The sequence below is a fragment of the Poecilia reticulata genome, chromosome 17 (assembly GCF_904066995.2).
Source record: "Poecilia reticulata chromosome 17, P_reticulata-male-v2, whole genome shotgun sequence".
NCBI classification, from domain to species: Eukaryota; Metazoa; Chordata; class Actinopteri; order Cyprinodontiformes; family Poeciliidae; genus Poecilia; species Poecilia reticulata.
In genome coordinates, this window is record NC_088846.1 from 17,425,616 (window position 1) to 17,436,444 (window position 10,829).

The 10,829-nt window shown below is 38.8% G+C and overlaps 2 protein-coding genes across 4 annotated transcripts; one reads left to right on the plus strand and one right to left on the minus strand.

Annotated features, from left to right (window-relative positions):
* Positions 1 to 1,986: 1,986 nt before the first annotated feature.
* wrnip1 (WRN helicase interacting protein 1) lies at positions 1,987 to 7,587 on the plus strand. 2 transcript variants are annotated; one of them, XM_008434201.3, is made up of 7 exons: positions 1,987 to 2,655; positions 3,301 to 3,495; positions 3,945 to 4,183; positions 4,380 to 4,603; positions 5,963 to 6,114; positions 6,651 to 6,730; positions 6,811 to 6,939. In XM_008434201.3, exons 1-7 carry the CDS (start codon positions 2,041 to 2,043, stop codon positions 6,812 to 6,814), a joined length of 1,509 nt encoding a protein of 502 aa, XP_008432423.2. In that variant the 5' UTR covers positions 1,987 to 2,040; the 3' UTR covers positions 6,815 to 6,939. The 2 variants fall into 2 exon arrangements, with proteins under 2 accessions (XP_008432423.2, XP_008432422.2); XM_008434200.3 differs by having other exon boundaries at positions 1,993 to 2,655; positions 5,963 to 6,118; positions 6,811 to 7,587.
* Positions 7,464 to 10,826, minus strand: LOC103479654 (chymotrypsin-like elastase family member 3B). Of its 2 annotated transcripts, XM_008434199.2 has the most exons (8): positions 10,071 to 10,826; positions 9,835 to 9,923; positions 9,499 to 9,581; positions 9,122 to 9,247; positions 8,698 to 8,834; positions 8,434 to 8,576; positions 8,195 to 8,347; positions 7,464 to 7,537 (listed from the first exon to the last, which is right to left on the minus strand). In XM_008434199.2, the coding sequence occupies exons 1-8, from the start codon at positions 10,108 to 10,110 to the stop codon at positions 7,520 to 7,522; spliced, it is 789 nt and encodes a 262-aa protein (XP_008432421.2). In that variant the 5' UTR covers positions 10,111 to 10,826; the 3' UTR covers positions 7,464 to 7,519. The 2 variants fall into 2 exon arrangements, with proteins under 2 accessions (XP_008432421.2, XP_081454928.1); XM_081598802.1 differs by having other exon boundaries at positions 9,835 to 10,826.
* Positions 10,827 to 10,829: the final 3 nt, after the last annotated feature.

Sequence of the window (10,829 nt, forward strand, 5' to 3'; positions counted from 1 at the left end):
TAGAATTCCAGTTAGGAAACAATTCTTTTTAATGCATTGAAACAAAATGTAAAAAAATACAAGACCGACACATTTGAATCTCTAATATTTTACAAATGTTTATAGATACCCTTTTGATAATATACTTTGCTTGATATTTTGCTTAAATTCTGAGAAGCCAAGAACACATCTGAGTAAAATATTCAGTTCTTATCTGCAGCTCCACAACAATATTTGACATTTAGCCTTTATGAAATGATTGATGCAAACAATAGTATGAGACATATTGAGAGACATTGCCGCAATTATTAAAACAGTCTATATAAATTTGAACCAACTGCAATAATTTAAAAAAGTGGAAAAGTGTATATTTTTTTTAAATGTGAGAGTAATTTATTAAATAAGAGGTTAAGACTGATGGATAAAACAAAAAAATATGCCTACGAAATAATAAAATAAAATAAATTCTTATATCCTCAACATCTCATATTTATAGGAGTCCATTGTGCATAAACACTGATAAGACACAAATAATTCACAAAGAAAAAAATGTTAAATGTTGTTAATACTGACAGCACTCATGCTTTGTTAGTATTGATGTTAGTAACGTGTTACATATGATGAGAAAAAAAATTGTTAAACTTTTTTTCCTTTCTTTTTTTTTTGCTAATGTTTGATATTGTTCCATGTGTCAAAGTGAACTGTAAGTACCTGGTTGGCAAATGCTGTGTGCCTCCTGTAGCAGAGTAAATCGCGCAGTTTGCCCCAGACGGAGGAAATAACCAGACACATGCTGTTGACTAGCCAAATGTTTCCCACTGAGACCAAGTTCTCCATGACTTTCAGTCTACCTCTCATCCTATCTTTAGCCTTCCTTTATCTTCTATCTTTTATCTATGAGGGTCCCTTGGAGTTTCAGCAGAGGAGCCTCAAGAGCAGCAGATGTCAGTACCTCCTCAGAGTAAGGAACACCCAATCATTAGGACTAGATTATCCTCCACAGCCTCTGTTAATTCAGTCAACTAGCCACTTCAATTGACACTTTGTAGCCAAGGGACGGTCAGCATGTCCTTGTTATAAAAGAGTGACAGGTGCCAGCAAAGACTGTCAGAGACACAAGCTGTTTCACCATTCTCTGTTCACGGTAGCCTGTAACTGTTACGTTCTACATGCAAACAGACACTTTGTGAACTGAAATACTTAATTTAGCACTGTATGAAAAGTCAAAAGAGCTTCTGTTCTTGTCTTCCTGTCAGCAAAGGCAGTCGAAGATCCCTGTAATTTAAATAATCAGCTTACACTATTTCAACATTACTGCAAATGTTAAACTGGCCATCACAATGTGCCGGCTAAGGCCTCAAAGCTCCACCGTGGAGTTTCAGTCCTCACCAGAGCTCCTGGCCCACAGACCTCAAGTTTGCCTGGCCTCTCCTACATACACATCTCCACCAGACTAACACCAGCAGCAGCTAGCAAACACTTGGTGGAACTGTGCTTCGGCTGAGCTTATCATACTGGCATCAATGGGAGGCATGGAGAAACATTGTTATGATGTCACCATGAAGGGGAATGTCAGAAGTTATTTTTTGTTATAACAACAAAGAATTTTCATAACAACTGAAGGTAACGCATTAGCTGATTGTTAACGCGTTAATTCTAAGTGGCTTTTAAAGATCAATTTAAAATCTTCCTCAGGCTTCCAAGATGGAGATCTACAAATCAAATGTATGGAGTAATGTCCCAACTATTCATGCCTTTAATGATGAACTGCGTGTTTTGTTAAAGTGCGGTTTGAATTTGTCAAGAAAGTCAATAAGAGCTATGGCAGTTACAACATATGGTGAACTAAAATACACAGCAAGCTTGTGTAAAGCTTGCTTATACAAGCTTGTTTATATTTGAGTTTATGTATTCAGAGAAAAATAGGGTGCGCACTATTTGTCACCCGGTGTAAGTTAAACGCGGTTAATTTACGACCCGGGTCTCGTCTCATGCCGTTTCGTCATCATCCTTACGTACCCACTGTTTTGGTCACGTGAACTACAATTCGCGCGAACCAACATGGCGGACGAGACAATTTCGAACTTAGTTCAATGTCCTGTTTGTTTCAAAGACTTCACACCTGGGACAATTAACGGACACCTGGACACATGCTTATTGAGCAGCGCTGCTGACAGTCCGTCCACCGCTGTTGAGACTGGCCCTCCAGTGAAGAAAGTGCGTGTTTCGGAGCCTGTCAACGAATCTGTTTCATCCTCCTCCTCCTCCGCCATGCCTGGGACGCAATCCTCTTCGTCGGTGTTCTCTCTGTTTCAAGCCAACAAGGGCAAACTTGACGCTCAGCCTGACAGAAGTGCTGTGTTTACGGGCAAACGAAGCCCCGTCGGTGCTTTTAGTAAGGGAACTAAACGTGTACTGACTGAGGCTGTGTCGGGATCAACAGGGATAGCGACTCCATCTGTGTCAAACAGCGAAGCTGAGAAGAACATTAATCACTTACCAGCACGGACCCTGTTATCATCAAACAAACCTCTGGCGGAGGCTCTGAGACCGAACACGCTGGAGGATTACTTTGGCCAGAACAAAGTTGTAGGCCAGCAAACTCTCATCAGGTCGCTTCTGGAATCTCAGGAGATCCCTTCTCTTATTCTCTGGGGTCCACCGGGATGTGGAAAGGTGTGCAGGTGATAGCGATAGGAAACATTCAAAACTGGTGCTACACCCAGTATCTTATACAATTATTTAATCTGTCACTTTCATCTTGTTGAAAGTATATCACTGTCTTAGGGGGAATAAAGGAAAATCCCATCTTCACTCCATTTGGTAGTTATTAAATCTCTATCTCTTGGGATGGAACTGTTCTTCAATCACCAAATCAATCAAACCGATTTGTTTAATTGCACAAATATATCAATGTTTTCCTAATATAGCGCACCTCTAATAACGACAAAGCACCTACTACTGTCCTCTAACACTGGCAATAAAAGATAAATTATATATCTTTTGCATTCTAATTGATAAGCTTAGCCTAAAGTTATTCTGAATAAATGTGAGTAGACTTAAGTTTTAGTGTTTGCTAATAATTCAATACCAATTCTCCAAGAGTATCTCTGTTTACATTTTCAATTAAATTTACTTTGAAAAAAAAATCACTAATTAATTTGTAAAAATATCATTAAATATATAGGTTTGGCAAATTATAAAATTGTAAATAAATACTCTTCTAATAAACATCTCGGTTTCATTTGATGTTTCCAGATTTGTCTGGTCGTGTTTTTTCTTCACTTGCTTTACTTAATTTTTTCTCTTTTTTTTCTTCAGACGACCCTAGCCCACATCATTGCCAGCACGAGCAAAAAGAAAGGATCGGCTCGTTTTGTCACACTGTCGGCCACCAGTGCGTCCACCAACGACGTTCGAGAGGTGATCAAGCAGGCGCAGAATGAGCTCAGGCTGTGCAAGAGAAAGACGATCCTGTTCATTGATGAAATTCACCGCTTCAACAAATCCCAGCAGGTAGAATAACTACAACAAAGTAGTTTTAGTTTCCTAGATTCTTCACAAACAATATGGCTCCAAACAATGAGCCCTGTGGGACTCCACTTTAAATCTATTTGCTCTCTTAATATATTATTAAATTGTTCAACTTTCTAAAAACTGCTCTGCCACTTACAAACTGTTGATTATCATTAAGCCAGTATTTTGAAAGGAATATATGGTTCCTGCTCCATTTTTGTGACTAACATAAGTGACAACGCAAGAGTTGGTGCTGTTGATCATGTCTTGTAAGGTTTTGTTTGATATGAGAAGTTTTAAAAGGCTAAATATAGCAATTCAGTCTCTTTATTTATTTTATTTGTTTTATCTGTTGATCCAAACTTATAAATCAGGTGCTAGACTGCTTCAGGATTCATATCTTCATCTCTGTTAGCTTCTTCTTTCTCGCCTTTTCTCTTTATGACCAGGACACCTTCCTGCCTCATGTGGAGTGCGGTACCGTCACTCTGATTGGAGCGACCACTGAGAATCCATCCTTCCAGGTGAACGCTGCTTTGCTGAGTAGATGCAGGGTGCTGGTACTGGAGAAGCTGTCAGTCGAGGCAATGGGCTCAATTTTGAACAGGGCAGTGGCTGCACTTGGGATCCAAGTCCAAGGACAACATCCAACAAATTCCTCTTATCGAGAGCAGACCAGTAGCTCTGAGTAAGTGCTATCTTATGGTCACTGTTGATTTAGATCAGTTTTTCTTTTTTTCGTTTTTTTTTTCCCCATGGATTTTTCTGTATTATTCAAAATAATTTAATATTTTTAGAAAACACACAGGTTGTTGTGGTATTTCAAGGTATCTGTAGATAGGGATTTTCCCTTTGCATATTTTCTGTATGTATTCTTGTTTTAGACCTTCTATATACATAGAGCAGAAAGCCTTGGACACCATAGCCTACCTCTGTGATGGTGACGCAAGAACTGGACTCAATAGTCTCCAGCTGGCTGTTCAAGCTCAGATGAAAACCCCACGACTGAACCAGTCAACACAACACGGATTTCCTCAAGAGATCGTGGTGACGGAGGAGCATATCAAGGAGGGTCTCCAGAGGTCCCACATCCTCTATGATAAAGCAGGTGAGCTCATTCATAGCTGCTTACTGTTGGTGTCACTGGAGAAAAAAAACGAGGGTCTTTGCTCCGAGTATCAAACTTTTTGTTATTCCTTCTTGCATTTAGAAAGGTCCGCTTTAAATTTAGAGTTTGCAGTTATTAATCACACCTAGAGCAATTATCTATTTAAGAACACATATTGATTAGATCATGTTATCAGATGGCCGTGCAGTTTAGCATTGTAAGTAGTATTCTGCAGCAATTTTCTGCTTTTTGGCAAAGAAATGTTGCTGACTGTCATGCTATCTTCTTTTGCTTATTTATGACATTTCAAAAGGGTTTTTGCAATTGACCTCAAGTATTTCTACGCTTAACCTTCACACATTTTCCAATATCGCTTGGATATTATGTTATATTTAATGTTTTATGATAATTACAAATATTTATTCTCAAACATAAATAGCATAGAGTCTGTTGACGTACTGTGAATCTTTGATTTACATTTGAAATTACAATTTAAGAAATTAATAGAGAGTTAATTAATTAGCAATGAATAACAAAAATGTTTAGCATTTTATTAGCAGTGAAATGAATTAAGGTACTTTACAAGTCAGAGATTTGAAAAATAAAAGTTTCATTTGTTCAAGAAAAAAGCAGACGGATATTTAAACTTGATGCATGTAACAATGTTTTGTTTAGCCAAAGAGTCCTGTCATGTTACATCCTCAAGTTAAGGCCAAATGTTTTCATACCTCTGTCAGATTTAGGTTTACAGTAATGTTTTAATTTCACTAATTTTTCTTAAAGTGAAACTAATAATTTTTTTTTTATAGTTTTAGAGTGGCCCAAAAAGAGTCCATACTAGAATTTAAAATAATTTTGGGCTTATCTGTGATAGTTGTGTGATCTTTATGAGCCTTTCCTAGAAATGTATCAAGTCACAAGCAAAGAAAGCTTTGAGGATACTTTTTTGTGTGTTTTTTTCTGCCTAATACTTGAAATTATTATTCATGTTTATTAGGACATCAGTGCCCTTTACAAAACTAATTATATAACGTTAAAGAGTCCAGCTTTTGCCATGCTGTGCTGTATAATTTGGCGCCTTCATAACTGTGGCAGCTAACTAATGCAGAGATTAGTCGTGACCCATGTCCTCATAATCACCATAGCATCTATCACGCTATTTATTAATAGATGAGGTATTGAAAATCCTCAGATTGTAGATGTTGCTACTCCAACCATTTACATATCGCGTCTCGCCACTCGTTCGTCCTCCGTGTTGACCTTTGATGTTCAGCTGTCTGAAGGACTTGCTGTTCCTTGCTTCACAGGGTGAGGCAACTTGTGCTAATGTGTTAAAATGTGTGTGTAATTTATTCATAGGTGAGGAGCATTACAACTGTATCTCAGCGTTGCATAAGTCCATGAGAGGCTCCCATGAGAATGCCTCCCTCTACTGGTTGGGCCGCATGCTGGAGGGCGGCGAGGACCCGCTCTACGTGGCCCGCAGGCTGGTCCGCTTCGCCAGCGAGGATGTAGGTAGGTCATTTTATTTAGAGCATTATCTTCAACCAGCCCCTTCCATTGGTTTGCCCGTCCGTCCTTTTATTCATTCGACCAATGTTTTATTTACAGGTTTGCCCAAGTGGTCATTTGCCTTTTTGTCCATCCATCCACCTTTTGAGTCTTTGCCACTTTTCTTTAATTCACAAGTAGTCTGTCATCTGTTAGATTCAAAACGTTACCTCTGTTGAACTAGTTGTTGTAAATTCACCATAACATTTTGTTTTGAAGCTAAAAAGGGTGAGATTTCTGGAAATATAAATTTGGAAAAGTACAGAAACATATGTAGAAAAAGTACAGGAATCCCTCCAAAGTGCTTTTCCACAGTTTCTTATCCCTCAATACCTAATCTCTTTTTTAGTTATTCATTTTTATTAACATCAATATTCTTAATATTTGGTTTGTGGTTTTTTTAATGCCTCTTACTTCTGCTCTTTGGATTTTTAAAAGTGCTCTGTTAATAAAATGTGATTTATTTCAACATGTCTCCCTGCTTTTTATCCTCCAGGTTTGGCCGACCCCTCCGCTCTCACTCAGGCTGTGTCCGCCTTTCAGGCCTGTCACTTCATTGGTATGCCTGAATGTGAGGTAGGCATGTCTTACCGTCATAGATTGTTTTGTAATTCTCCGCCATCTCTACAAAGATTGTCTTTATCATTTTCTTTCAGGTGATCCTTGCTCAGTGTGCTGTCTACCTGGCACGAGCTCCCAAGTCTATAGAGATCTATAAGGCCTATGGCAATGTAAAAGCATGTCTGAGAAATCACAAAGGTCCCCTTCCTTCTGTCCCCCTGCACCTACGTAACGCACCCACCAGGCTGATGAAACAGCTGGGCTATGCTAAAGGCTACAAGTACAACCCGGAATGTAGAGGCCCGGTGGAGCAGGAGTACCTGCCTGAGGAGCTCCGGGGTGCTGACTTCTTCACCTGGACACCATCAGACCGTTGAGTGGTTGAGGTACTCGGCATATTGTGAAGCTTAAGACCAAATCTACACAGCTTTGTTCTCCAAGAGCTTGTTTGCAGCCATTTAAAAGATCCCCTGAAGGTTTAAGGATTTTTTTTCTCTAACCTGATTATTTCAAAATGGTTAAATCAGACTATATTCTCAAATGAAGCCACATTTTTCTGTTATTACTCCATTTCTCTGTACTCAAGAAATTGAGTAATAGCACTCTCAAAGGGTTTACAGATTATGCTTTTATGTATTCTTATCTAGTTTTTCACCAATGTTTAATGATGAGAATTAATACTGCAATTTAATGGATATTATATATCTTGTATAATAAGTTTAAGTTTTCAGTGACGGACACAGTCAAATAAAAAGTTAATCAAACTGTTTATTGCTTTGTATTGCACCACTGTTGAAGGTTTCCTCAGTTTTGGGCCATTGTCTGTAAGAAAATGCAACATGATTAAAAACATAACTGTGAAAGTAAAATAATTTTCTGTTTTGGCTTTGTGTCACTCTTAAATGTCAACAGATCAGACAAAAATAATCTCAGCATAACAGAGTTACCATTTTTAAATGGTAACTTCAAAATTTAAGGTAAAAAAACCCCCAAAACAAATCATCCTGATCGTATGTGAAAATAATATGCTCTTTGTTGACTCATTAATGAGCTTTGACTACCTACTGTGGTTCAGTTTTATTAGCCATCCTCAGACCTGCAATATTTTATCAAACCACAAATTCTGCTCACTGGCTTAAATTCAATCAGTCTTGGGTTATACAACAGAATGACAATTTGGAGAGTCCATGTTCAAAACCTTCCAATATGGCTGAACTAAAATGCTTCTAGCATTGAGTGGGCCAAAGTTCCTACCCAGCACTGTGAAGGATTACCTGCCAGTTACCTCCAACACTTGATGGCAGCCACTATTACATTTACAGGTTGACATGACCAGTTAGTAGGAATGAATAGCCTTGAAGCTGTAAATTTTATTTATCTTTTATACTAAAATTTGATCATTTAAAACAAGTAATGAAACAAAACAATGAAGACATCAGGAAGTCAGATAAGTGTTAGTATGTGAATTTATTCCCTCACCTCGCTGATCCACGGGATGAAAGAAGCCACCCGCGTGAAGACGGTGGGCTTTTTAGGGGTATTGCATCCACGACCATCAACAAAGCTCGTTACTCCTTCCACATACCATCTGTTGTCACGGCCCATACAGTTTAGAGGGCCCCCAGAGTCGCCCTGCAGGTTTAAAGCAGTTTGTTATTCAACCTCTAGGTGGTCTGTGTTACATGAGCAGAGCATTAAATTCTCTGGATGTTTCTCACATGGCATGCCGATTTGCTGTCTCCTCCTGCACAAACCATTGTCGTCTTCGCTGAGCTACCCCACCAGTCGCTTTGACTGCAGACGCTGTGATCCACCACAGGAAGCGGCGCCTGCTGCAGTCTAGTTGCCCGGGGTCCACCGGCTGCAGAGAAAATGACTCGCTCATTGTAAACATTGACAGCATGAATTGTGCTCCAAAAAAAAAACGAGATGATTAGAACCATGTCATATTTTAAACAGTCTGAGTGAACCGCAGGTCTTACAGTAAAGTCGACCCCAGCCTGTGATGTAACAGGGCTGGTTGTGGGCCAGAGTGGAGCTGTGCTCTGGCAGGCAGGCAGGCTTAACTTTGTCATTGAGGTCAGCACTTTTCTCCAGTTTGAGCAGGGCAATGTCGTTCCTGTCAGAACGAGAACAAAACTATTTAAGTGTCTCATTTTTGTGGGTTCCATCGCAGTTTAGAAAAGTTTTAGTTATATTGACATTTCAAAGTGTCTTTTGCAAATTACAGCTCTGGTGAATTACGTCATTATTCATTACTGAGGTGATTTCTTAAATCCAACCAGATATGCTTATAACCATGAGTTATCTGGGTACTACTGAAAAACATGTCATTGATTCTTGGTAATTTTCCTAAAGTTCTTAGGAAGTAATCATTCCTCCAAACTTTGTATTGTTAAAACATACCCGCAAGACACACAGTTATCGTTCCATTTGGGATGAATGAACATTTTTGCCACCATGATGGACTGTTCAGGTCCCTCTTCCTTGTCCATGTCATGTTCAGCAAGAACCACCCTGTATGTGTGGAATCTGGATTGGAAACAAAAATGTTGTACATACTTTCCAAAGTAGAAGATTGGAAAGCTCCCTGCTTTATGCAGAGGATATACTTTCACAAAGTAAAAAAGTAACCTCCTTCTCAAGGGGGGTTCTTGAAATTGGATATACATAAACTCCATATTTTGTTTATTTCACTATTTGTAAAATAAAAAAACAGTCAGAAAATTGACACATTTCAAAATAGCCAGTAAACTCTGGCAATGCCCACAAAAAAAACTCACGTAATACAGTGTGCAGCTGTCAAAACCCAGTCTGGAGCAATAAGAGTTCCTCCACAAGTGGGGTAAAAAGACTCCAATGAAACCTAAAGGGTTAAATAAAACGAAATCAATTATGCTAATATTTGTAGCACATTTCTATTACAGATGACAACAGCTCTGGTACAATCTGTGTCTAAACACAGTATGCCCAAACAGAATGGATTAAAGATTTTTAAGTACAAAAATCATATTGCTGAGTAGAAAAAGAAACATATGCAAAAAAATATGCAAAAAATTCATTTTTGCATATTACTTTCGTGTATGTTATGATCCCCCCGCCCCCCTTCATTCACTCACCTGCCATGGCCAGCTGTACAGACGAGCCTCTTCCCCATTTACTACTCGACTGGTGTTGGGCCAGTAACTGGGCACGCCACACCCAGACACTGAAGCAGTGAGAGGCAAATTAAGGCAAAATTTAAAATGGTATCCTAAGAGAAGCTTAAATCCCATTTTGACCCAATTCAAGACTAATAGCTAGCTTCACACACATTTTTTGAATCAGAACGATCACATTTTAACTTTGAAATTACCAGATGTGACAACCAGCAGGAAAACAAGTCCCAGTTCCATCTCTGTCTTGTTCCTTCAAAGAAAAGTGACTTATCAAGCAGCACTGCATGGGAATGAGTCCAGACAAGACCAGACAAACCCACCCTGGGAGTTTTCCTTCTTTTCTGCAGGTGGCTGGACTAATGTTTACCATTAAACTGCATACACTATAAGCAGCTTGACACTTATGTTTTCAAAGCTTAGATATTTGGGGTTTTCCTTAATCTTACACTACTGTGTGGTTTTAGTGACTGACCATTTAGAAGTTTGCAAGACCCTGTAATAAAAATATGAAGCAAGTATAAGTTTAATGTTTAAGTTGTCCTTCATGTATACAAACTGCAATATTTTATTTTTAAAAATATATGTTATTTTCACCTGCAACATATATCCCCATCTTGTTCTTAGAAAAATTTACATTTCCAAAGCTTAATACTAAAGTACTGCTTCAGTAGTGCCACTCCATAAGAGTGTCACTCTTCACTCTTATGGAGTGAAGAGTGCCAAATAACAATAAATAACTTTTGAATAATAATTCTCATTAATCTTGACCTTTGACCGCTGGAGATTGGCACCAACACCCCTGGCGACCTCAATAAAGGGATACGTGTGTTAGAAAATGGATAGAGGGACAATCTCTGAGTTAAAAGTCCGAAGTGTGTAAATCAGTTTTACATCCAACCAAAAGAGGGCGCCACAAACAGCTCACCCCCTTTCGTCACTCCAAAGACACAGAAGAA

What these genes read in the sequence shown, in the direction of transcription:
- LOC103479654 (XM_081598802.1), bottom strand. Translation starts at nt 9,990, where the DNA reads ATGGGATTTAAGCTTCTCTTAGGATACCATTTTAAATTTTGCCTTAAT. An exon ending in GATAACTGTGTGTCTTGCGG is followed by an intron (nt 8,835 to 9,121) that starts GTATGTTTTAAC and finishes TCGTTCTGACAG; the next exon opens with GAACGACATTGCCCTGCTCA. An exon ending in ACAGCAAATCGGCATGCCAT is followed by an intron (nt 8,348 to 8,433) that starts GTGAGAAACATC and finishes TTAAACCTGCAG; the next exon opens with GGCGACTCTGGGGGCCCTCT.
- wrnip1 (XM_008434200.3), top strand. Translation starts at nt 2,041, where the DNA reads ATGGCGGACGAGACAATTTCGAACTTAGTTCAATGTCCTGTTTGTTTC. An exon ending in GTCCACCGGGATGTGGAAAG is followed by an intron (nt 2,656 to 3,300) that starts GTGTGCAGGTGA and finishes TTTTTTCTTCAG; the next exon opens with ACGACCCTAGCCCACATCAT. An exon ending in CATCCTCTATGATAAAGCAG is followed by an intron (nt 4,604 to 5,962) that starts GTGAGCTCATTC and finishes ATTTATTCATAG; the next exon opens with GTGAGGAGCATTACAACTGT.